General features: G+C 45.7%; 1 protein-coding gene and 1 pseudogene across 5 annotated transcripts in view; both read left to right on the top strand.

Moving 5' to 3' along the window:
* TNIK (TRAF2 and NCK interacting kinase) overlaps positions 1-21707 on the top strand; it is a 326006-nt gene that overhangs the window by 38034 nt on the left and 266265 nt on the right. For all 5 annotated transcript variants that reach the window (XM_056850315.1, XM_056850320.1, XM_056850318.1 and 2 more), the window contains exon 2: positions 19538-19603. In XM_056850315.1, coding sequence (XP_056706293.1) covers positions 19538-19603 — 66 coding nt within the window. The remainder of the gene's footprint in view (positions 1-19537; positions 19604-21707) is intronic.
* LOC130478463 (5S ribosomal RNA) lies at positions 8642-8760 on the top strand (annotated as a pseudogene).

Genomic DNA, 21707 nt, shown 5'->3' on the forward strand with positions numbered 1-21707 from the left:
GTCTGTTTCCCCGCACTTGCCTGACTGTTGCACAAAGGGATCTTATCTGGGAATGCATTTGAGATGGTCAGCTGGCCCTCAACTATAACCAACAATGGCTTTTCCCCCTGAAGTGCCTTTTTAAAAAGCTTCTGGATTTCTTTTGGCTCTGGGTGGTGCCCCGTGATGAGAAGCTTCACAGACACGTTTTTGAAACTTGGCGGCTTCCATACTGTTCTTTCATGCTTAATAGCTGAGCATTCAGAGAGAGCCAGCGTGGTGTAGTGGTTAAGAGTGGTGGTTTGGAGCAGTGGACTCTGATCTGGAGAGCCGGGTTTGATACCCCGCTCCTCCACTTGAGCAGCGGAGGCCAATCTGGTGAACTGGATTTGTTTCCCCACTCCTACACATGAAGCCAGCTGGGTGACCTTGGGCTAGTCTGTCTGTCTGTGGACGCCATGAAGCGCACAGGCACCATGTCTGAGACCCCTGGCTTAATATGAGACACAGCGACCAACCCAAGGTCACCCAGTTATGTTTACTGCTGAGCAGGGATATGAATGCTGGTTTCCCAGTAATATTCTAACACGCAAACCACACCAGCTCTGTTGTGGGTACATTGTCAGAGTTGGGCCTTGGAGACCTGGAGTCAGCCTTGAGGTTCCCTTGGTCATTTTAGGCAAATCGCTGTCTTTGTCACGGTTACCTCACAGGTTATTTCAGAGGCAAAATGGAATAATCAATGTACACTGTCCTAAAGTTTCTTAAAGAAATTATGCAGTTGGTAGAATATGAATTAGACATTGTCTGTGGGAAGGGGCTGTTGCTCAGTGGTAGAGCATCTGCTTGGCATGCAGAAGGTCCCAGGTGCAGTCCCCGGCATCTCCAGTTAAATGGACTAGGCAATAGGTGATGTGAAAGACCTCTGCCTGAGACCCTGGAGAGCTGCTGCCGGTCTGAGTAGACCATACTGACTTTGATGGACCAAGGGTCTGATTCAGTAGAAGGCAGCTTCATGTGTTCATGTGTTCACCTCTAAGCAATGTCTAGTGGTGAGGGTTGGGGCTTTCTCCCCTAACTCAACCACAACTTGAGTGATGTCTATAGAAGTAGATGGTATATGTAGCTTTGCCCTTAGCTGCAGCCACATGTGGCCACTGATCTTTTTCTGTTGTGCAACTGTTGAAAGAGAAAGGGGACCTCCTGGGGTGTGAACACATGAAGCTGCCTTATACTGAATCAGACTCTTGGTCCATCAAAGTCAGTATTGTCTACTCAGACCGGCAGCGGCTCTCCAGGGTCTCAGGCAGAGGTCTTTCACATCACCTACCTGTCTAGTTCCTTTAACTGGAGAGGCCGGGGATAATCATGTAACTTACCAATGCCAAAATATTGTCGAAGGCTTTCACGGTCAGAGTTCATTGGTTCTTGTAGGTTATCCGGGCTGTGTAACCGTGGTCTTGGAATTTTCTTTCCTGACGTTTCGCCAGCAACTGTGGCAGGCATCTTCAGAGTAGTAACACTGAAGGACAGTGTCTCTCAGTGTCAAGGGTGTAGAAAGAGTAATATATAGTCAGAAAGGGGTTGGGTTTGAGCTGAGTATTGTCCTGCAAAAGTATTGTCCTGTAAGTATCAAGATAATGTGCTAATGAGGGTATGGTATGTTAATATGGAACCATTGTATCCTGAAGTGATCTGTTAATGTGTGTAATCCAAAACTAATCTGTATGGCTATTGTTGAATGTTGTCTTTGTCTGGAGGTTTTTCAGGGCAGGAAGCCAAGCCTTATTCATTCTTAAACTCTCCTCTTTTCTGTTAAAGTTGTGCTGATGTTTGTGAATTTCAATGGCTTCTCTGTGCAATCTGACAAAATAGTTGGTAGAATTGTCCAGTCTTTCAGTGTCTTGGAATAAGACCCTGTGTCCTGTTTGTGTCAGTCCATGTTCAGCCACTGCTGATTTCTCAGGTTGGCCAAGTCTGCAGTATCTTTCATGTTCTTTTATCCTTGTTTGTATGCTGCGTTTTGTGGTCCCGATGTAAACTTCTCCACAGCTGCAAGGTATACGATATACTCCTGCAGAGGTGAGGGGGTCTCTTTTGTCTTTTGCTGATCGTAGCATTTGTTGTATTTTCTTGGTGGGTTTAAACACTGTTTGTAGGTTATGTTTTTTCAAAAGTTTCTCCATCCTATCAGTGACTCCTTTATTAAAGGAGTCACTGATAGGATGGAGAAACTTTTGAAAAAACATAACCTACAAACAGTGTTTAAACCCACCAAGAAAATACAACAAATGCTACGATCAGCAAAAGACAAAAGAGACCCCCTCACCTCTGCAGGAGTATATCGTATACCTTGCAGCTGTGGAGAAGTTTACATCGGGACCACAAAACGCAGCATACAAACAAGGATAAAAGAACATGAAAGATACTGCAGACTTGGCCAACCTGAGAAATCAGCAGTGGCTGAACATGGACTGACACAAACAGGACACAGGGTCTTATTCCAAGACACTGAAAGACTGGACAATTCTACCAACTATTTTGTCAGATTGCACAGAGAAGCCATTGAAATTCACAAACATCAGCACAACTTTAACAGAAAAGAGGAGAGTTTAAGAATGAATAAGGCTTGGCTTCCTGCCCTGAAAAACCTCCAGACAAAGACAACATTCAACAATAGCCATACAGATTAGTTTTGGATTACACACATTAACAGATCACTTCAGGATACAATGGTTCCATATTAACATACCATACCCTCATTAGCACATTATCTTGATACTTACAGGACAATACTTTTGCAGGACAATACTCAGCTCAAACCCAACCCCTTTCTGACTATATATTACTCTTTCTACACCCTTGACACTGAGAGACACTGTCCTTCAGTGTTACTACTCTGAAGATGCCTGCCACAGTTGCTGGCGAAACGTCAGGAAAGAAAATTCCAAGACCACGGTTACACAGCCCGGATAACCTACAAGAACCAATTACCAATGCCAGTTTGGGAACACTAACAGTGTTTTACAATTTTGGTGCTTTGGAGGCTTGCTCTTATATATGCAAAGCTATCCTAGTTATCCTAGTTGGTTAGGAAAGAGGTCTGAGTGTCCAGATATGACCCAAGAAAACCTCCCCCCACCCTTCAATGGCCCATCAAGCACACTTGAGAGAATTGCCTGTGGCATGAACCACATTAACTGTGTTCAGCTAACCTTTCCAGGAGGTTGGAGCACTCTCGTGCACGCAAAATGGCTATAGACTTGTCAGATTACCATTAATTTATAAGAGGCAACTGTTCACTAACATGACCCCGATTGCCTATATGCCTTCCAAATTGGAGCTCTCTTATCCATGACTGCAGTTAAGAGATGAACAAGGTCTTTCTTTTGACAAGCAGATACAACTGGCTTGACTTACTATGTTGTTCTTCTTTTTACAACACCATAGGAAAAACTGTGCTCGGGGCTGTCAAGAGGGGAGGTGTGTACTCTTTTCTTTCCCCAGACTAACATACCTCACAGGGTTATTGTGAGGAGAAAATGGGGGAAGGGCCATTTAAACCAGGGGTTTGAACTCATTAGTTACGAGGGCTGGATATGGCATAAATGCCACTTGGTTGTTCCGGACCATGCCTCCTCACCAGCCCAGATCAAGAGTGGGGGTGGCTGGCTTGCAAGCCAGATACCGTAAGAACTCTCAAGGGGCTGGATCAGGCTGTGACACCCTTGATTTACACCTTGGCGAATCAAAAAACCTTTGTCAGAGGATCGCTTGATTGTACACGTTGGAAAATTTTAAATTACTGCTTGATGAGATCTTTAGCTATGGTTGGTTACACATTTACACTGGATGTATTTAACTGCTGAAGCATTCTAGGGTCAGTTTTCCTCTGCTGAAATTGTCCGAGAAGGGTTTCAGTCTGCCATGTGACTATTTTAGGACAGTGGCTGTATAACTCCCTGCCTGTTTTGGAGGGTTCTGAGTCATGTTATAGGGTTCACCCAGTGTACATAGGCTGCTAGCCAGGTGGATATTGGAACATCTCTTTGGTCCCAAAAAAGTGTGGCTGAAGTTGTGCATGCCCCCACAATCCCTTGCAGTTACCACTCACCACCCCTTCAGTGGGCAGTGGAGGTAGGTTGCCAACTTCCAGGTACTAGCTGGAGATCTCCTGCTATTACAACTGATCTCCAGCTGATAGAGATCAGTTTCCCTGGAGACAATGGCCACTTTGGCAAGTGGACTCTATGGCATTGAAGTCCCTCCCCTCCCCAAACCCCACCCTCCTCAGGCTCTGCCCCCAAAACCTCCCACTGGTACAGAAGAGGGACCTGGCAACCCTAAGTGGAGGAGTTTTTAGAAATTCAAGGGCAACCCTGGGAACCTAGTTGGGAAAACTTAGGAAATCTGACTGCAGAATCATGCAAAATTTGGAGTTTATTAATTTATTGGAGCGTTTACAGGTCCACAGCACACATTTCAACAGGACAGCAAGCTGTTCGTTTTTAATTCAATAACAAGATCTAGTTTCACTAAACACCTGAAGCCTTTGGCACTGAGTTTGTTTGGCTCAGGATGCAGTCATTTCCCTGTAAACAGGGAGCATTTTTGACTCCTCATTTAGGTGAACAAATTAGCTTTTCCAGATCTTAATGAAATCTTGCTTCATGGTCACAGCTGCCTGTCCTTCCGTTCCGCTGTAATACTTGTAATGGAGAGAGCAAAGCCACATTCATGGCCATTCTGAAACCCTTCCAGTAAAAAGCCATTTGCTGCTCAACTATGACCAATATTTTCCAAAGAAATGTGTGATTATCCTACTGAAATGTTGCTTTGGGTGCATTTGTTAAGCACAATTGTTTGTGTATTCTGTTATCAACACCGGGGAGCGAGAGGTTGCCATAAAACAAAATGCTGCGTAAATGCCTTTTCAAACACTTAAAGGAGTTTCCTTTTTTTAAAAAAAGGAAAGCCAATTAAACTCTCATGGCTTCTTCCAATACTGAAAATTCTGTTGGGAACTCCTGGCTTTCTTCCAGAGCTACTGCTCCCTGTATTTACTGGGAAGAGGGCTACAAGAACTTGCCTTATAGTGGTTCAGACCGTTGGTTTTCAAGGTCAGTATTATCTGCTCTAACTCTCAGTAGCTTTGCAGGATCTCAGGCAGAGGTCTTTCTCATTGACCCCTGCACCTTCTGCATGCAAAGCAGATGCTCTACCACTGAACCACAGCCAGGCCCACTAGAACCAGCGTGGTGTAGTGGTTAAGAGCTGGGGTTTGGAGCAGTGAACTCTGATCGGGATAACCGGGTTTGATTCCCCACTCCTCCACATGAGCGGAGGAGGCTAATCTGGTGAACTGGATTTGTTTCCTCACTCCTACACATAAAGCCAGCTGGGTGACCTTGGGCAAGTTACAGCTCTGTTAGAGCTCTCTCAGCCCCACCTACCTCACAGGGTGTCTGTTGTGGGGAGGGGAAGGGAAGGTGATTGTAAGCCAGTTTGAGTCTCCCTTAAGTGGTAGAGAAAGTCAGCACCAACTCTTCTTCTTCTGCTCCTTCTCCTCCTCCTTCTCCTCTGTCAGAGAGGTTTAAGCCTGTAGTGTAAACGTGCCCTACACATTGAACTGCACATTATCTCTTCTTTACCCGCTTGTTTGCTTCTCCTCAGTGAACCTATGTCCTCGCTCTTCAGCTTTCTTCTAACTGGGTCCATTCCTGTGTCACAGGCGCCGGTGTCCTTCCCTGGCCTGAACCTTGGATAATAGGAAAGCAAGTTCAGAACACAGCTGAATACAGACCAGTGTTCCAGAACTCTGTCTCCAGCAGGGACTCCCTACTGGTCTCTGGTGCTCACATGCAGAATTAAGTGGAAACAGACATCTTTTCCCCCCAGCTTCTAGTCATCAAAGGCTCACTGCTTCTATCTCTTCAAGTTGTGTTTAGTTGGACATCATTAATTAGTGTTGCCACCAGAAGCTCTCCCAAACAAGGAATGCATTGTGAGACTGCAAGAAAGTGCCATCTCAAATGTGTTTAGAATTCTGCCAGTACTTTATTAGAACATACTGTCCCTGAAATATATACTGTCCCTGTAATGTGTAAAATTTCCTTTATTTGTGGTTATGGTGCATCTCTTATTTGCTATGGTAATTCTGAACAGCTCCGTGATCTGAGGAACGGGCAGTTAACCAACCATTGATAGGTGGATCCTCCTTGAATGTGCATAACTATTTTTAAGCCATCAAAACTGAAGGGCATCGCCATTTCTGGTTGAGCCTGCCATAATGTAGACATGAAGACATGAAGCTGCCTTATACTGAATCAGTATAAGGCAGTATTGTCTACGCAGTAGTCAGTATTGTCTACTCAGACCAGCAGCGGCTCTCCAGGTTCTCAGGCGGAGGTCTTTCGCATCCCCTGCTTGCCTAGTCCCTTTAACTGGAGATGCCGGGGATTGAACCTGGGACTGCATGCCAAGCAGATGCTCTGCCACTGAGTAAATTCTGGAGAAATTGTGGGTGGATAGCTGATTCTGGTGCCCAAGCATCGTTTCTTTGGGCCTGGTACAAACTTGTGACACAATTCCATCTCATAATCCATTCTCAAGAGTCGGATTTTATTTCTGAAATGATATTTCCATATTAATGGCTCTCTTGGACACTCTGGACCTCTTCGCATGTGCCAGATACCTTGCCCGTCCCCCCCCACAGATCAGTGTTGCACCCTGGCTGACTCTGGGTATATAGTGATGATCAACATGTGTCCTTTGACAAACTGAGTGTGCATGCCACAAGTCAGCATAATTCATTTGTCATCATCATGGTTACTGGGATAATGTGCAATTGGGGGGCCAGCTATGCCAGAGGAAGCCCATGTTTGGGTGCAGATTCTGGTAAGGTCGGTTTTCGTGCATGATGCGAGACTAAACCTCAGCCTTCCTTGTTCCCTTCTCAGTTGCATGCAAGCCACAACAGAAGCACTGTGAGAACCCAGACTCTGTTTTTGGCGTGATAGGCGTCTCTTGAATTGTGAATCATTCCAGGACTGTGTTTTTGCAACCTTAACTGTCGCAGTACAGCCTTGACATCCAAAACAGATGAAGAAAGTGTGAAGAATCCCATAAATAGCTGAACTGACACTTTGTGTGTGTTTTCATCATTTGCATGTGTAAAATGTCTGTTGAAATCATCACTGCCTGCTTGACAATGCAAGCCTAAAAGGTCATCATAATTAATTATTTCTGGATTGCTGGAATGGCAAACATTGGGGAGGGGGCGTTGTTGGTATCAACCGAGATGGAGTCTTGCACAGAAAATGGCTTCCCGGAACCGTAAAACATACAGCCTGCTTATTTGAAACATGTTACTGTATTATTGCTTCTATTAAACTGCAGCAAGAGTTCTACCTTTATACAGTCAATTTAATTTGAGTAATGAAGGAAATTTGAATTGCTTTTCTGTGCATGGCTGGTGCTGCCCCTTTCTTTTCTGTTTGGTTACAAAGGTGCTGCTCTCTCTACGGATGTGTTACAGTTATCCTTATCAGCTGGCAGTAGCGTAGCTAAGGTGGGGTGAAAGGTGCACATGTCCAGAACATAGTCTGAATGGGGGGGGGGATGTAAAATTGACATCAAGGTCTTGTAATATATTGATAAAGTGTCACAATGTGCATTGTTGTTAGAAGAATATTTTGTTTTCAGCCTGGAATGATTAGAGGTGCTGCAAAGGTGAAAAATGGAAAGCTGGAGGCTGCGTACTCAGAAGCTTAGTGAGGACGTCAGGTCAGACAGAATGGAGTCATGAGCATATCTCATAGATTGGAGTCATAGAACCAAGAATACAGCAAGGCAGATTCAGCTGTAGAGGAGGAGAAAATGGACAAAACAGAGAGGGAAATGACCCAGTCTAAAAACAAAGTTGGGTGCCCAAAAGATTGGGTGAAAAAAATCAGTTGAACAATAAAATGTATTTATTATGAAGCTCTCATGCTTTTGTCTCTTTGGTGGATAGTGGCATGCCCACTTTGAATGTAATGTCAACCAGTCATGCTAGGAAAAGTTGAGGGCAGCAGGAAAAGAGGAAGTCCCAACAAGAGATGGATCAACTCTATAAAGGAAGCCACAGCCCTCAGTTTGCAAGATCTGAGCAAGGCTGTTAAAGATAGGACGTTTTGGAGGACATTGATTCATAGGGTCGCCATGAGTCGGAAGCGACTTGACAGCACTTAACACACACATGCACAGAGTACCAAATCAACATGTCTCAGTGAAAGGCTCCAATGTTTACTATCCTGGCTAGGATGAAAACAGTGTTGCTGTACAAAGTAAATGTTTATACCTACACACAATGTCACTCAACAGCCCCAAATGACCAATTGGATAGAGTTTTTGCACTCCCCTTTAAGTTGATTTTTCTGGAGCCAGAGCAGTCTGAGCAGTGAAACCTTGGAATGTATTCTCCCCTTCCTTCAAAGCAGCATGCATTAGCCTTTGCTCCTGGTCTATTTTCTCAACGACCCTGTGAGGTGGGTTTAGGCTGAGAGAGAATGAATGGCCCCAGTTCCTACAGTCCACTTCCTGGCAGTCCACTTCCTGTTTCTCTCAGTCCTTGCCCACCACTCAAACTAGCTCGCCACTACTCTCTCTGAGCAGGTCAAGTGACGAGGGCCATACCACCCTGGACACGCCTGATCTCATCCGATCTCAGAAGCGAAGCAGGGTCGGGCCTGTTTAGTACTTGGATGGGAGAGCACCGGGGAATACCGGGTGCTGTAGGCTTAGGCCTCGCAATAAAGGATATAAATTATGGGCGGAAAGGTACCGGCTGGATATTAGGAAAACAATGTTTACAGTAAGAGTAGACCAGCCATGGAATCAGCTGCCTAGGGAGGTGGTGAGCTCCCCCTCACAGCGGCTGGACGAACACTTATCAAGGATGCTTCAGGCTGATCCTGCAGTGAGAAGGGGGTTGAACTAGATGGCCTATATGGCCTGTACTAACTCTATGATTCTATTCTAGGACTTTCCATCTCAACGCACTTTTATTCTGTGTCTGTGTTTGTGCACAAGTGTGTGAATATTTTTTCCGGCTTGCTTTTTCATGTTGCTGATCGGCAGACCTATGTAGGAGGTCAGTTACACTGTAAGTTCCTCAGAGATCAGTTGTCTTCAGAGGGCAGCCTTACAAACACCCCTCCCTTTGGGCCTCTCTGGCTGTGAATTGTGATCACACTGTCTTCTGCTGTAAACGCTCCAGTTCTCAAAGCTGTAGGATGAAGGATAAATAAATAAAGATGCTAGTAAGAAAACGAAAACGAATATTCTGCAATGCTTGTTTGGAATGGGCTGGGTGAGGGAGGAGGGGGCAAAGATTTGCTGAACGGAATATAGCATGTTGCAGTAAGCAGTGGCGTCAAAAGCTCCATTATCTATCTGACTGACTGTATTTGGTCTGAGATTGTGCTCTGCTTATCCTGCAGTGGTCCCCGTTTTAAGCCTTTTCTGAATAATTTAAAGGGCTTCACTTAATGCTTGCCCATTTTGATTCCTAAATGCCAGGAAGCATTTCCTGAGCTATTTCGGCACTCTCTTGTCTTATGATTGTAACTCCTCTGTTTCTCTCGTACTCGCTTCAATTCTTTACAGATTTGCAGCATTAAGCAGTTTGCATTTGGCCCCTTTCCCATTCCAGAGTAGCTTGTGCGGTGTGGTTATCAGCAAGGGTCCCCCAACATGGCGTCAGTGCCATGGGCCCACTGACACCTTTCCTGGTGCTCACCAACTGTTTTGAGAAAGTGGGTGGGACTCTTATCCAGCAGGGCTTCTGATTTGCTGGCGATCCGATTGGCTGTGCAAATTACAGTAACATTGTTTCAGTTGCAGCTGCCACCATGGTATTGGTTTTATTCTCTGTCATTCTTCTTTTCCAGTGTATTTTTAAAATTAGCCCTCTTCTCCTCTGCACTTGGGCTTCCTCCAGGTGTGAGGCTCAGCCTCCTGGGAGAGGCATGTTGTGGTTGGCTCCACCTCCTGTGGCAGCCATTTTGTAGTTGTGCCCACCCCACGGTGTCAGAATACCAAAGGTGCCCACAGGCTCAAAAAAGTTGGCGACTCCTGGATTAGAGTGTTGTGCTGGGGAGACCTGGGTTAAAATCCTACATTGGCTATGAAGCTCACTTGGTAGCCATGGGCAAGTCACAGTGTCTCTTTCAGTCTAACCTGCCTCTCAGTGGGAGGGTGAGATAAAAATGTAATAGAGGTTTCCTTTCCTTTACCAGCCTGATGTGTGTGCTTGGCAAGGCTGCCATGGAAATTAGCAGGTCCAGAAGCAAACTCAAGTGAAACCTTACTACATTATAGAACTAATCAGGTTTGGTTACAGCACATCTCTTCTCTGTTCCTATCTGCCATATTTGCCAGCGTGGTGTAGTGGTTAAGAGCTGTGGACTCTAATCTGGAGCAGTGGACTATAATCTGGTGAACCGGGTTTGTTTCCCCACTCCTAAACATGAAGCCTGCTGGGTGACCTAGGGACAGTTACAGTTCTCTTCCAACTCTCTCAGTCCCACCTACCTCACAAGATGTCTGTTGTGGGGAGAGGAAGGGAAGGTGATTATAAGCTGGTCTGAGATTCCTTAAAGACAGAGAAAATCGTGGTATAAAAACCAACTCTTCTTCTTCTTGCTTTGCAAAATTCAAGGAGATCCTCTTGGAAAAGAGAGGTGCTAATAATGTACCTCCTGCTAAGGAGCTCAATATGCCTGGTTTCCCCTTTCTTCCATTTTATCTTTACAACAACCTTGTGAAGTAGGCTGACACAAGGTGACTGGCCCAAGGTCATCCAGTGAGGTTTCATAGCTGTTGCAGAGATTTGAATCCAGGTCTTCCCAGTCCTTGGCCAATACTCTAACCATTGTAAGATACTCTACCACTGATGACAGCAAATATCACCTTCTGGCTTTGCAGATCAGTTTAAGGACCCAGATGAGGTCCTGAACGTTGACTTTCTAGAAATATTTGGCTCTTCTAGAATTGGAAAAAATTCTGATGCATATGTAAATAATTTTAAATATTTAAATAATGTTAGCAAAAGAAGGCAAATAACCATTTACAAGTTTGGAGTATGTGCAAGCACTGGGGTTTGTCCATGCTTCATATCCCATAGTTAATCCATCTAACATGACAGATTTGACACACAACAGTGCAGGCAACTATAGACGCAGACTATATTTACATATGGAAAATTTTCCACCCCACATCCCTTGCAGGTAAGATGTCTGATTTGTTGTAGTATCTGCTGTGAGCCTTTCTAGATGGACCAAAACCACTTGTCAAGGTTTGTTGTCCAAGACTGAAAAGTTGCTCTTCTTTATTAGCTGCATACTCTAGTTCCCTTAATGCATATTAGTCACTCCTAGAATGTACTTTAATCACCCAATTGTAAACCACAATTAGGCAGTTTATAGGGTGAATTCCCCTATCACAAGACTTTAGTGCCTAGAGTAGGAGAGGGTAATTCTAATTGGTGGTTTTCAGTATAGACCCATGGGGTTCTTTCTGCCTCTCTTGCAGAGCTGTTTAGAAGAAGGCAATCCAAATAATTAAGGGGACTTCTCAGTTTAGGATATGACAGCTAAGGGAGTCATGCCAGAGGTTTATAAAATTATGCATGGGATGAAAGAGAGAGCTCTGCCTCTCCCATAAAACTAGAACTCAGGGGCACCGAGCTGATAGGCAAGACGTTCAGGACAGCCTAAAGAAAATACTACTTAACAAGTGATTAAATTGTAGAATTCACTGCCAGTGCCCCCAAGGTTTGACGGGAATTAGATTCATGGGGTCCATCAATGGCTACTAGCCATGGTGACTAAAGGGAACCTGAATACTAGTGCTAGGAGGCAAAATCAAGGGAAGATCTTGACCTCTATGCTTGTTCATTGGCCTTGCAGGATATCCGGTTGGTTACTGTGTGAAGCAGAAAACTGGACTAGATGGATTGCTGGTGTGATCCAGTAGGACTCTTACATTCAGGATGTGATCTTTTTGTAGGTAGCATAAAAGGACTTACTGCTGCTTGTGAATGAATGGGAGGAATGAAAGAATGTGTGAAACAAGAGCCATGTTCTCTTGCTTGTTATATTTATCCAGAAAACATGGGGAAGAATAGTATTTCTGAGGGTGATGTAAGGAGATGCATGGAGGGGTGAGGGCCAAGAAGAAGAGTTCTACATTCTGAAGAATCATTTTCTTCCTGTTGAAAGAAAAAGCAGAATCAAGGACCAGACCAATTGTTAGCTTGAATAAAGACCAACCGTGTATGTATATTCTTTGTTAATAACTCGCATTCTGTTCCAGTTGCCATGGCTTTGCTGAAATCGTAACTGCTAGTGCCAGCAGCTGAGAGCAAAATGTCATTCACTGCATTGCTGTAGGCTGCTAGGGGACTTTGATTGCAGTTATAGGAAAGGGGCATAAAAGAAGAAAAACAGCACACAATGCCAAAAATGCTTTTTAAAGACGGAGCATTCGGTTCCTTGAAAATGGTTGTGCAGGCAGGAGCTGGAGAAGGGAGTGTAAGTCGGTGGGGAGGGCACACGCTGTGCTTGCAGAAGGTCCCACATACTGTTGGTGGCACCCCCAGTTTAAAAAAAAACAAAAACCAGCAGGGCTAGGAAAGACGGTAACCTGAGTCCCTAGAGAGCTACGATCAGTTACTGTAAACCAGTTTTGTAACTACCTATAAGGTGGCATCTTTTTTTTTTCATTTAAGAAATGGCTGCCTCCTGCAGCATGTGGCAATTAAATGCTGAGGATTCTGTGCTTTACCTCCATCAAGGAGATACAACTGAGACTCCCTTTATGCTGGCATTGTAGCATAGCTGCCATCTTGGTCCAAAGTAAAATGTGCTTCTGGCACAGCAGAACCGCCTGCCTGCTAGTTGCCTGCACACTTGGAAACTAGGTTGGTGTGCACCAGGGTGGATTTGATTTAAATTGCTAGTCAGTAAGACTAGAATTAAATCATAGTTTTCTACACTCTTTTACGGCCTGCTGCCGTTACAGGTTTTCTCCTCCTCCAGGGAGAGAATAGTACGATAAACCTCAGGCTATACACCCAAGGATCCCATGACTTGTGGAGTATTGTGCTCAAAAGGTTTCATTTTCATTTTTACTGCTGTTCTTCTATTTACTGCTACTCTTCTATTCATTGAACTTCTTGAACCTTAGCATTTAAGGGGTAAGGAGTTGATTCTGTTAGGGTTGCCAGGTCCCTCCTTGCAACCAACGGGAGATTTAGGAAGGCGGGGTTAGGGGTGGAGATCAGCGTCATCTATGTGATGACGTCACCTCTGGTTTGGCAGGGCAGCCCCACCTTGGGCGCTGGAGAAAAAAAGCCCCAGAGGACCACCGGAACGAGGGAAGCAACGAAGGTAAAACAGGCTGTGAGCAGCGCCCCGTCCTCCTGCCTCGCGCCAAACAGCTGATTGGAAAAAAAAACACCTGATTAGCGGCAAGGCTCTGGGAGGCGCGGGGAGGGGGGAAAATAAGGCGACACACCTTGTTTCCTCCCCTCCAACTAACCTCCCCGCACCTCCCAGAGCCTTGCTGCTAATCAGCTGTTTTTTCCAATCAGCTGTTTGGCGCAAGGCAGGAGGACGGGGCGCTGCTCACAGCCTGTTTTACCTTTGCTTCCCTCGTTCTGGTGGTCCTCTGGGGCTGCTTTTTTTCTACGGTGCCCCAGTTGCTCATGACGCCATCGGATGCTCCTTCCCTTCCTGCTTCCGCCTGCCCACACCTGAGAGTGGGCGGGCAACACGAGCAACCACCGGTAGATTGCCCGCCAAAAGCGGGCATTTGGGAACCCTAGATTCTGGGTATGTAGATTTGCAAAGGAACAATGGGATTAAGGTCTTTTTCTCAACGCTGTATGTTTATTTTATAGAATTTTTTGCTGTGGACAAGAGGCGTGTTATCTCTGCAGACATAAATTCACAGTTTGGAGAACTGCAAAATTAAGCATCTGTGATAATATCTTAGAATCATACAGTTGGAAGGGACCACCAGGGTCATCTAGTCCATCTACCTTCTAGATAGAAACATTGCTGAAAATAATCTTACGGAAACCTCTGGAACATTATGACATCCTTTTGGGCACTTGGTTTGTATAGATGCTAGTGCCAAATTTGAGAGGGTGAAATACCCTGATCTGTGTATGCGCTGGGTTGCTGGTGTTCTATCTGACTTGATGCCTGATCTTGGCTGCTGGTTTCTATTATCACAAGGTGTTGTTGCACATTCTGTTTTTTTTAATCGATTTCTTTGTGTCTGTGTGGTTTTAATTCTGAGCATACGCTACCCTGTAGATTCTTATTGGTTGGGAGGATGAGGTAGAAATATATAACTGACTAAATTAATAAATATAGGGAGTGGTATTTATGAAGGATGAATTGCTGCAGTGATGATAGTGTTGGGTGAAGATTGGTGGTATCAGGGTTAAAATCCTCAGATCAGATATGAAGTTGCCTTGGAGGCCTTGGCCAGGATTCAAGTATCTTCATCAGTGGGTGTTTTAGGGGCCAGGAGGTAGAGTACATACACATGGAGAGGGATTGAAGTGTGCAATAAAGGATGCACCTCCTTATGTGACTGTCTTCAGCAGATTGTCTTATGAGCACATCCAGACTGGCAGATTTTGCACAGTGTTGCAACATGTATTCTGGCTCAGTAATTTAGTGCTTGGATAGCACTGTCAGTATTCAAAGCATTTCACGTGTGGTCACAATAACCCACTAGTTCGCAAACCATTGAAGTGGGGATGGGAAATCTCCCAGAAAAATTTCCATTGCTGCTTCCATGGAAAAATCTCTACCCTACTCATTAGGGTTGCCAGGACCCTCTTCGCAACCGGCGGGAGGTTTTTGGGGTGGAGCCTGAGGAGGGCGGGGTTTGAGGAGGGGTGGGACTTCAATGCCATAGAGTCCAATTGCCAAATCAGCCATTTTCTCCAGGGGAACTGATCTTTATCGGCTGGAGATGAGCTGCCTTTTAATGTTTGCCTTTTGCACCACCATAGCAACAATGAAAGTTTCCTGGGATGCGAATGGGCTGAAAAGCTGCTGTGAAGGAGTTAAGGGCCTCCTGGCTGGAAAGGTGCTGTGAGGCAAGGTGAATGGAGAGCGCAGCTGGACTAGCCGCATTCACACAGAAACATGCAGCTCAAAATAGACAAAGACGTGGGACGTTTCTATAAACTTGAAAGGAATTTTGTGCCATTTAGAACAGCAGTTTCAGGTAGAGAGGCTAAGGAACAAACGAGTAAAAAAGCAAGCGGTTGGCCATTCTCAAACTGTGGCTTATCTTGCTGCACTTAACCAGGTGTTAGAAAGAGACGTTTAATTTCCTGTAAAAAATTGTTCCCAAACAAATGCATTTTTAATAGCTTGCCATCAAATTGATAGCTTGACATAATCAAATGCAACCAGTTTTGTAGAAATGAAGCTAAAATGTACTGGCTTGGGCACCAATGGGCAGGATACGTTACAAACAGATCTCTCTCTCAACATGAATGAGCAATAGGATGCTGATGGAAAGAGCAAGTCTGTGCTGCTCCTACACAGAGGTATGGAGCAGGCTCATCTAGAGCATCTTCATCCTTTGCTAGTCAAAGGTACCAACAAGGATTGGGAGGCCAGAACGGGGTATGAAGTGTATACAGTAGACTTCCAGCAGCAATTATGAGTAGGGTTGCCAACCTCCAGGTGGTGGCTGGAGATCTCCTGCTATTACAACTGTTCCTTACTGTGCAAAGTGATGTGACCATGGCCAGCCCACATTTTCCTTGGCAGGGCCACAATCTGAACAATGCTACTGATTGTGTACGATGTAGGAATCAATCTCCACCATTTTAAAATTCCTGTTAGCATTTCTCTGTGTCCTGCAAACTTGTGTTTCTCTACTAGAGCCCATTTACTTTTCAATAGTCTCTCCCATTTTTTAGAACTGGCTCTCTGAGGAGGGCACCCTCCTTAGAAGTCTTTGGGAGGCTTTGTTAAGGCTGTTTTATTTGCTAGGTCTTTTAATGGGGTTTGAGCTTCAAATGTTTACTGGGCATTAATGAGGGTTTTGTTTTGTTGTGGATAGGTTTAATGTAGAACTATAAGCATCCTTGAGCCACAAGGATAAGGTGGGGCATAACTATTTCAATAAACAAACAGAAGGAGATGGCCACACCAATGAGGAGTCCAGGAGGAGAAGTAAAAAAAGCACAGTGGGGAAATGTATTTATTTATTCCTTCATTTTTATATTCCACCCTCCCCGGCAAAGCCTATGAAGAAGGGATCTAACACTAATATATATATATATATTCCCACTGCACCTTTCCTCCTTCTGTTTCAATAAACAAACTGTGTTCCTGAGAAGTTGGGAAATTCTTGGAAGCTTATCTGGGACTTCATCACTCAAGTTGGTAACAAAGTCTTTCAAAGAAAATCTGTTATCTGCCTACTCAAGATCTCTCGCCTTGCAGTACACGCACAAGGTTGAGAGTTGGGTGTTTTTTAGTGTTAACGTTCCTGTTGTGCAATGCTGTGTTTTCATAGGTATGTCTATTCCATATCAGTGGAAAGCCAGGGTGGTGGTATAGTCAGCGTTGGATTAGGGGCAGGGGGATCCAGATGCGGATCCCCCTCCACACACACACACTGCCTAGAAGGTGGCTGGTTCAGTTTGGGCCAGTCACATTCTGGGCATTTCACACAGCCCAAATGATGCACTTTCAACCCACTTTAATTCACTTTGAAGGTGGATTTTACTGTGTGAACTGGCAAAATCCAATTGCAAACGATCGTTAAGGTGAACTGAAAGTGGATTGAAAGTGCAATTTTTGGGCTGTGTGGAAGTGCCCTCTTTGTCTGCCTAACTGAACTGCATTTTGAGGCACCTATCTGACACCTTCATCACTAGTTTTTAGATGCCATGTCAAAAGAAATTTCTTCACTGAAGTTTTTAACTAGATTCTGTCTCCTGTTATCTCCCTGCTGATTATGCTGGTGGCTTGTATGCTTTTTTAAAATGCCAGGTTATACTGCTGGTTTTATTGGTGGCTGTTTTGAAATGCTATGGGTAGGTTTTATTGCTGGTGTTGTTTTTTAAACATGATATTATCAGTGTTTCCCCCCCCCCCCCATTTAGTATCTTATTGTTTTATATTGTAAGCTAGCTTGGGCAAATTTTATAGAGTGCTGTCTATAAATGTTTTAAACATATAAAGGTGTGAGGTGAGGGTCAGAAACCATATATGTCACCCTGAGCAGCTTGGAAGCTGAGCAAGATAAATATTTAAGTAGGACTACAGGTCCATCCTGAATCATGCTCCGTATTTTAAAATGTGTAGAGGTTCCTTGGCGGACGAGGCGAGATTCTTGGCAGGCAAGTTAGTTTTCGTGACTGAAAGAAGTTGTAAAAATCGCAGCCAGGAGAAATATAAGAAAAAAACGGAGCACCAACTGGTCTCCTTATATATACTTTGTTTACATTCAGCAAACTTCCTATTTTTCTTCCGTTTGTATCCACTACATACACTTTCCTTGGTAACAAAGTCTTTCCAGTACTTATTTCAGTGTCGTCCCCCCCAGTCTTCCCTTCATCCCTCTCATTTCCCAACTGCCACTAACTGACTTTAACTGACTCTTAACAGCCTCAGAACTTCCAAACCTCCACCAATCAAGCGCAGAGTTTATCAGCCCAGCCAATCACAGTCATCCCTCTTGTAGTTCCAACCGCCTCCTTCTAAACTGACACTCTCAACTGAATTTTTCCTGTGCCTTTTCGATTTGGCTGTTCGTTGCTTAACTAAGTCACAGATAGGGATAACTGACACTTATAAATCTTGCCCTCCGATCCAGGGAACCTTGGCCTCCCGTTACACATTCAGAAGGCCTGGCTAGGGTTACTTGAGATTGGGTCAGCAAACAAAGAATATCAGTACAGACCCACAGTATCGGTAGGGACACAAAGGACAACTGTTTCCGTCCCAGCTGTGAAGCAAAATTATTCATTGGCCTGCCTGGGCCAGAGAGAAAGATATATTAAATAACTTATTAAATTAATATTACAGAAAGATACGAGTGGGGACCCACAAGGAACTTGCGGGAGTGGCCGTGCCATTCCCGTATTTTGGCTTATTCCCCTCTCCCACCACCTCTTCTCTCAGCCCCTCTCTCCCTCCTCCCACTCCTTCTCTTACTTTATCTCTCTCTCTTATTTATGTCTTCCTCTTTATTTCTCCAACATGCCTGTCACTCTTTTTGTTTTTCTCCCTCCCCCCATTACTTTCTCCCCCCCCCATAACTTAGTTCCTGCCTGCTGACAACCCAGCCAATCTCCCCTCCTTGTGGCCGCTTGCCATCTTTTCCTTCCAGATGTGTGGGGGACACATAGCCTGGCTTAGCCAGAGGGCTCTTAGGCCCACTCTCTGTCTGGCACTGTTGACCGTCCACTGAAGGGTCTGTGGGGACAGCCCTCTTTTCTTTGGAGAAGTTCCGAGGCTGTGCAGGTAGGGACCCTGCATGCCAGCCTCCCCACTCACCCCTAGCCTCAGCTGGGTCAGCTTCCTGAACACCTGTCTCCTGCCTGCCCCTAGCCTCAGCTGTGCCGGCCTTGGCCACAGTGGGGAAAGCTGCACCGGCCCTGGCTGTGATGGGGAAAGTCATGCCGGTGACGGAGGAAGCTGTGCTGGGCCCAGGCATGCCAGCGACAGAGGAAGCCCCCATCTTCTGCCCCATCTTCTTCACTGCCTCAGCCGCTTACGTGGCTACTTGCCTCTTTGCTGCCTTAGAAATACTTAGAAATGTTGACTTGCATTGGCCACCAGACATTGCTTTTAGACACCATGTTAAAACCAAACAAACAAGGTTTGATCATCCCCAGAGAGTTGAGATCTGAATGAAGACAGACCAACATGCTGGAGTTTATTGGTTGATGTGCAGTTGGGATTTTTTCCTAGGGTTGACTGACTTATGGTGACCCTGTAGGGTTTTCGAGGAAAGAGACGTTCAGAGGGGGTTTGCCATTTCCTACCTTCACGTCACTTTGGTGTTCCTTGGTGGTTGCCCATCCAAATACTAACCAGGGCCGACCCTGCTTAGCTTCTAAGATCTGACAAGATCAGGCTAGCCTCGGGCTATCCAGGTCAGGGCCTAGGGTTTATAGTTGGCTGGTTAACCACTGTTGGTACTGATTGTGGTTTGGCGTGATGGCTGAATTCTCAAAGCATAGTTTTGAGCAGCACTGCCCCAGCAGCTGCCCAGCCACAGAGACAGTAGTTTAGGGAGAAAATCCTCCTTGCTGTGAAACAGAGAGGGAGCAAGGAGCAGGCAAACCTGGATTCACACACAAACTGGGATCTCCCACCTAAGTATAGTACATTAAAAAGAGTCCATTACCCAAATCTTGATTTATCATGACATCTGTATGTAGGCAGAGACTTTAGTTGCAGGAAGTTTTAAATATCTGTTGTTGGTTTTCTCAATTCCTTGTTTTCCTTCCCTCTCTTAGGATCCTGCAGGCATCTTTGAACTGGTTGAACTTGTTGGCAATGGAACCTATGGACAAGTCTATAAGGTAAGGATTATGAAACTCTCTGGTGCTTGAGTTTACATGTTAACAAATTCCTTGCTTATCTCTGCCTTTGTTGCTATCTGGTTCTGACTTGAACAGAACTAGTTATTTCAGCTGCCCCCCCCCCCCACCTGCTTGAAACGTATCTGATTGCAAAAGAGAGTCAAAACAAAACTTTTGCTGGCTCTGCTATTTAGAAGTGGAGCAGTGGGATGAGAGAGGGCATGGCTGCATCATCTGTTGCTGCCGTGGGCCTCTTGGTGACATGCATGCTCTCCAGGTTGTGATCTGTGAGCTCTGATGTAGGGCTGTTGATTCGGTTCGGCCCGAACTGAAAAACAGCCGAATTTCCCCTGATTCGGTGGTTTTTAGTTCGGGACGAACCGAACTCAAAAATGGAGGGCAACCGGGGGAGCCGAATTCAGCGAGTTTGGGAGTTCACGAATAAATCCGGCCAATTCAGGGCGTCAGTAAGCAGCATAACCGTCAGTAAGCAGCATTCTCCTTCCCTGGCCAATCGGTGGCCAAGCTGGGTCTTCTTCTGGCCAATCAGTCAGGATTGAGTACTGGAGGAATCATCTGATGTGCGGCCCGGCCAGGGAGAGAGGGAGAGAGAGAGAGAGAGAGAGAGAGAGAGAGAGAGAGGGAAATCCTCGCGTGTGTGTGTGTGTGTGTGGGGGGGTGCTTGTGCACATTCACTCCTTTCTGTGGCTGGAGGGGGCGCATTTTTTTGGGTACAGACCCCAAACTTTCAGCAGAGATTCAGACAAACCTTCTTAAGAGACCACCCAAGTTTTGTAAACATTGGGTCAGGGGGTCCCGAGATATGGGCTCCCCCCTTTTTCTTTCCATGGCTGCAGGGGGCGCATTTTTTGGGGTACAGACCCCAAACTTTCAGTGGAGCTTCAGATGAGCCTTCTTAAGATACCCCCCAAGTTTTGTAAACATTGGGTCAGGGGGTCTCGAGATATGGGCTCCACCCCTTTTCCCTCCCCCCTTTTCCATTTCCGTGGCTGCAGGGGGCGCTTTTTTGGGGATACAGCCCCCAAACCTTCAGCATAGCTTCAGACAATCCTTCTTAAGATACCACCCAAGTTTTGTAAAGATGGGTTCAGTGGGGGCAGAAATATCGGCTCCCCCCTTTTCTCTTTCCGTGGCTGCAGGGGGCGCATTTTTGGGGGTGCAGATCCCAAACTTTGAGCGGAGCTTCAGACAAACCTTCTTAAGAGACCACCCAAGTTTTGTAAACATTGGGTCAGGGGGTCCCGAGATATGGGCTTTCCTCTTTCCCCTTTTCCCTATTGGGATGAATGGGATCCTGTATGCATCTCCAGAGCAAAACGTCCCATGCCTAAATGGAATCGTCTTGGATTACCCAGTCCTCCTCCCAGCCCCTCCTGCTGGAACAGAAGAAAGCCACAGTAAGACCCCTTTGGGGGCTTTAATCTATAATTTTTCTCCTGTGTGTGTGTGTGTGTGGGGGGAAGCAGAGTCTGTGTGTGTGTGGGGAGGGAGCAGTTTCTGTGGGTGGGGGGGGGAGCCAAAGGGGGCTTTTGCCGGTTCTGCCTGGGGTGTGTGTTCCCCATCGAGTCTCTCTCTCCCTGGTTTGAGGGGGGGTTTCAGTTGTGTGTCTTCAGGTTTTCCCTCATTCATAAGAGCGGTTAGGTCTGTTTGGATGCTTGCTCAAAACTGGTTTTCAAATGGTGACTTAAAGAATGCATTTGGAGTCCCATGCAAAAGGGGAAATTCCACCCCTCCTGCTCATTATGCATAGCTAGCTGCCTCTGTCCCTTTCCATGGTTTGCAAACTCCCAGGTGTCAGGTGTTGCTTTGCACAGTTGCAAAGGTGTTGCTGTCATGTTGCTTTGCAGTTGTGTTGCAATGCTTTGCAAACTTCTCAGCTGTTTGTCGGGGCTGGGAGCTTTGTGCGTGGGTGGCAAGCTCTGCTCAGAGATGCACATTAAGGGTGGGGGGACCCCTTTCGGGGCCCATATCTCAGCCCCCCCTGACCCAATCTTTACAAAATTTGGGGGGTCTTTCAAGAAACGTCCTTTGAAGCTCTGCTGAAAGTTTGGGACCTCTACCCCCAAAAATGCCCCCCCAGAGC

This window comes from Euleptes europaea, chromosome 5 (assembly GCF_029931775.1).
Source record: "Euleptes europaea isolate rEulEur1 chromosome 5, rEulEur1.hap1, whole genome shotgun sequence".
NCBI classification, from domain to species: domain Eukaryota; kingdom Metazoa; phylum Chordata; class Lepidosauria; order Squamata; family Sphaerodactylidae; genus Euleptes; species Euleptes europaea.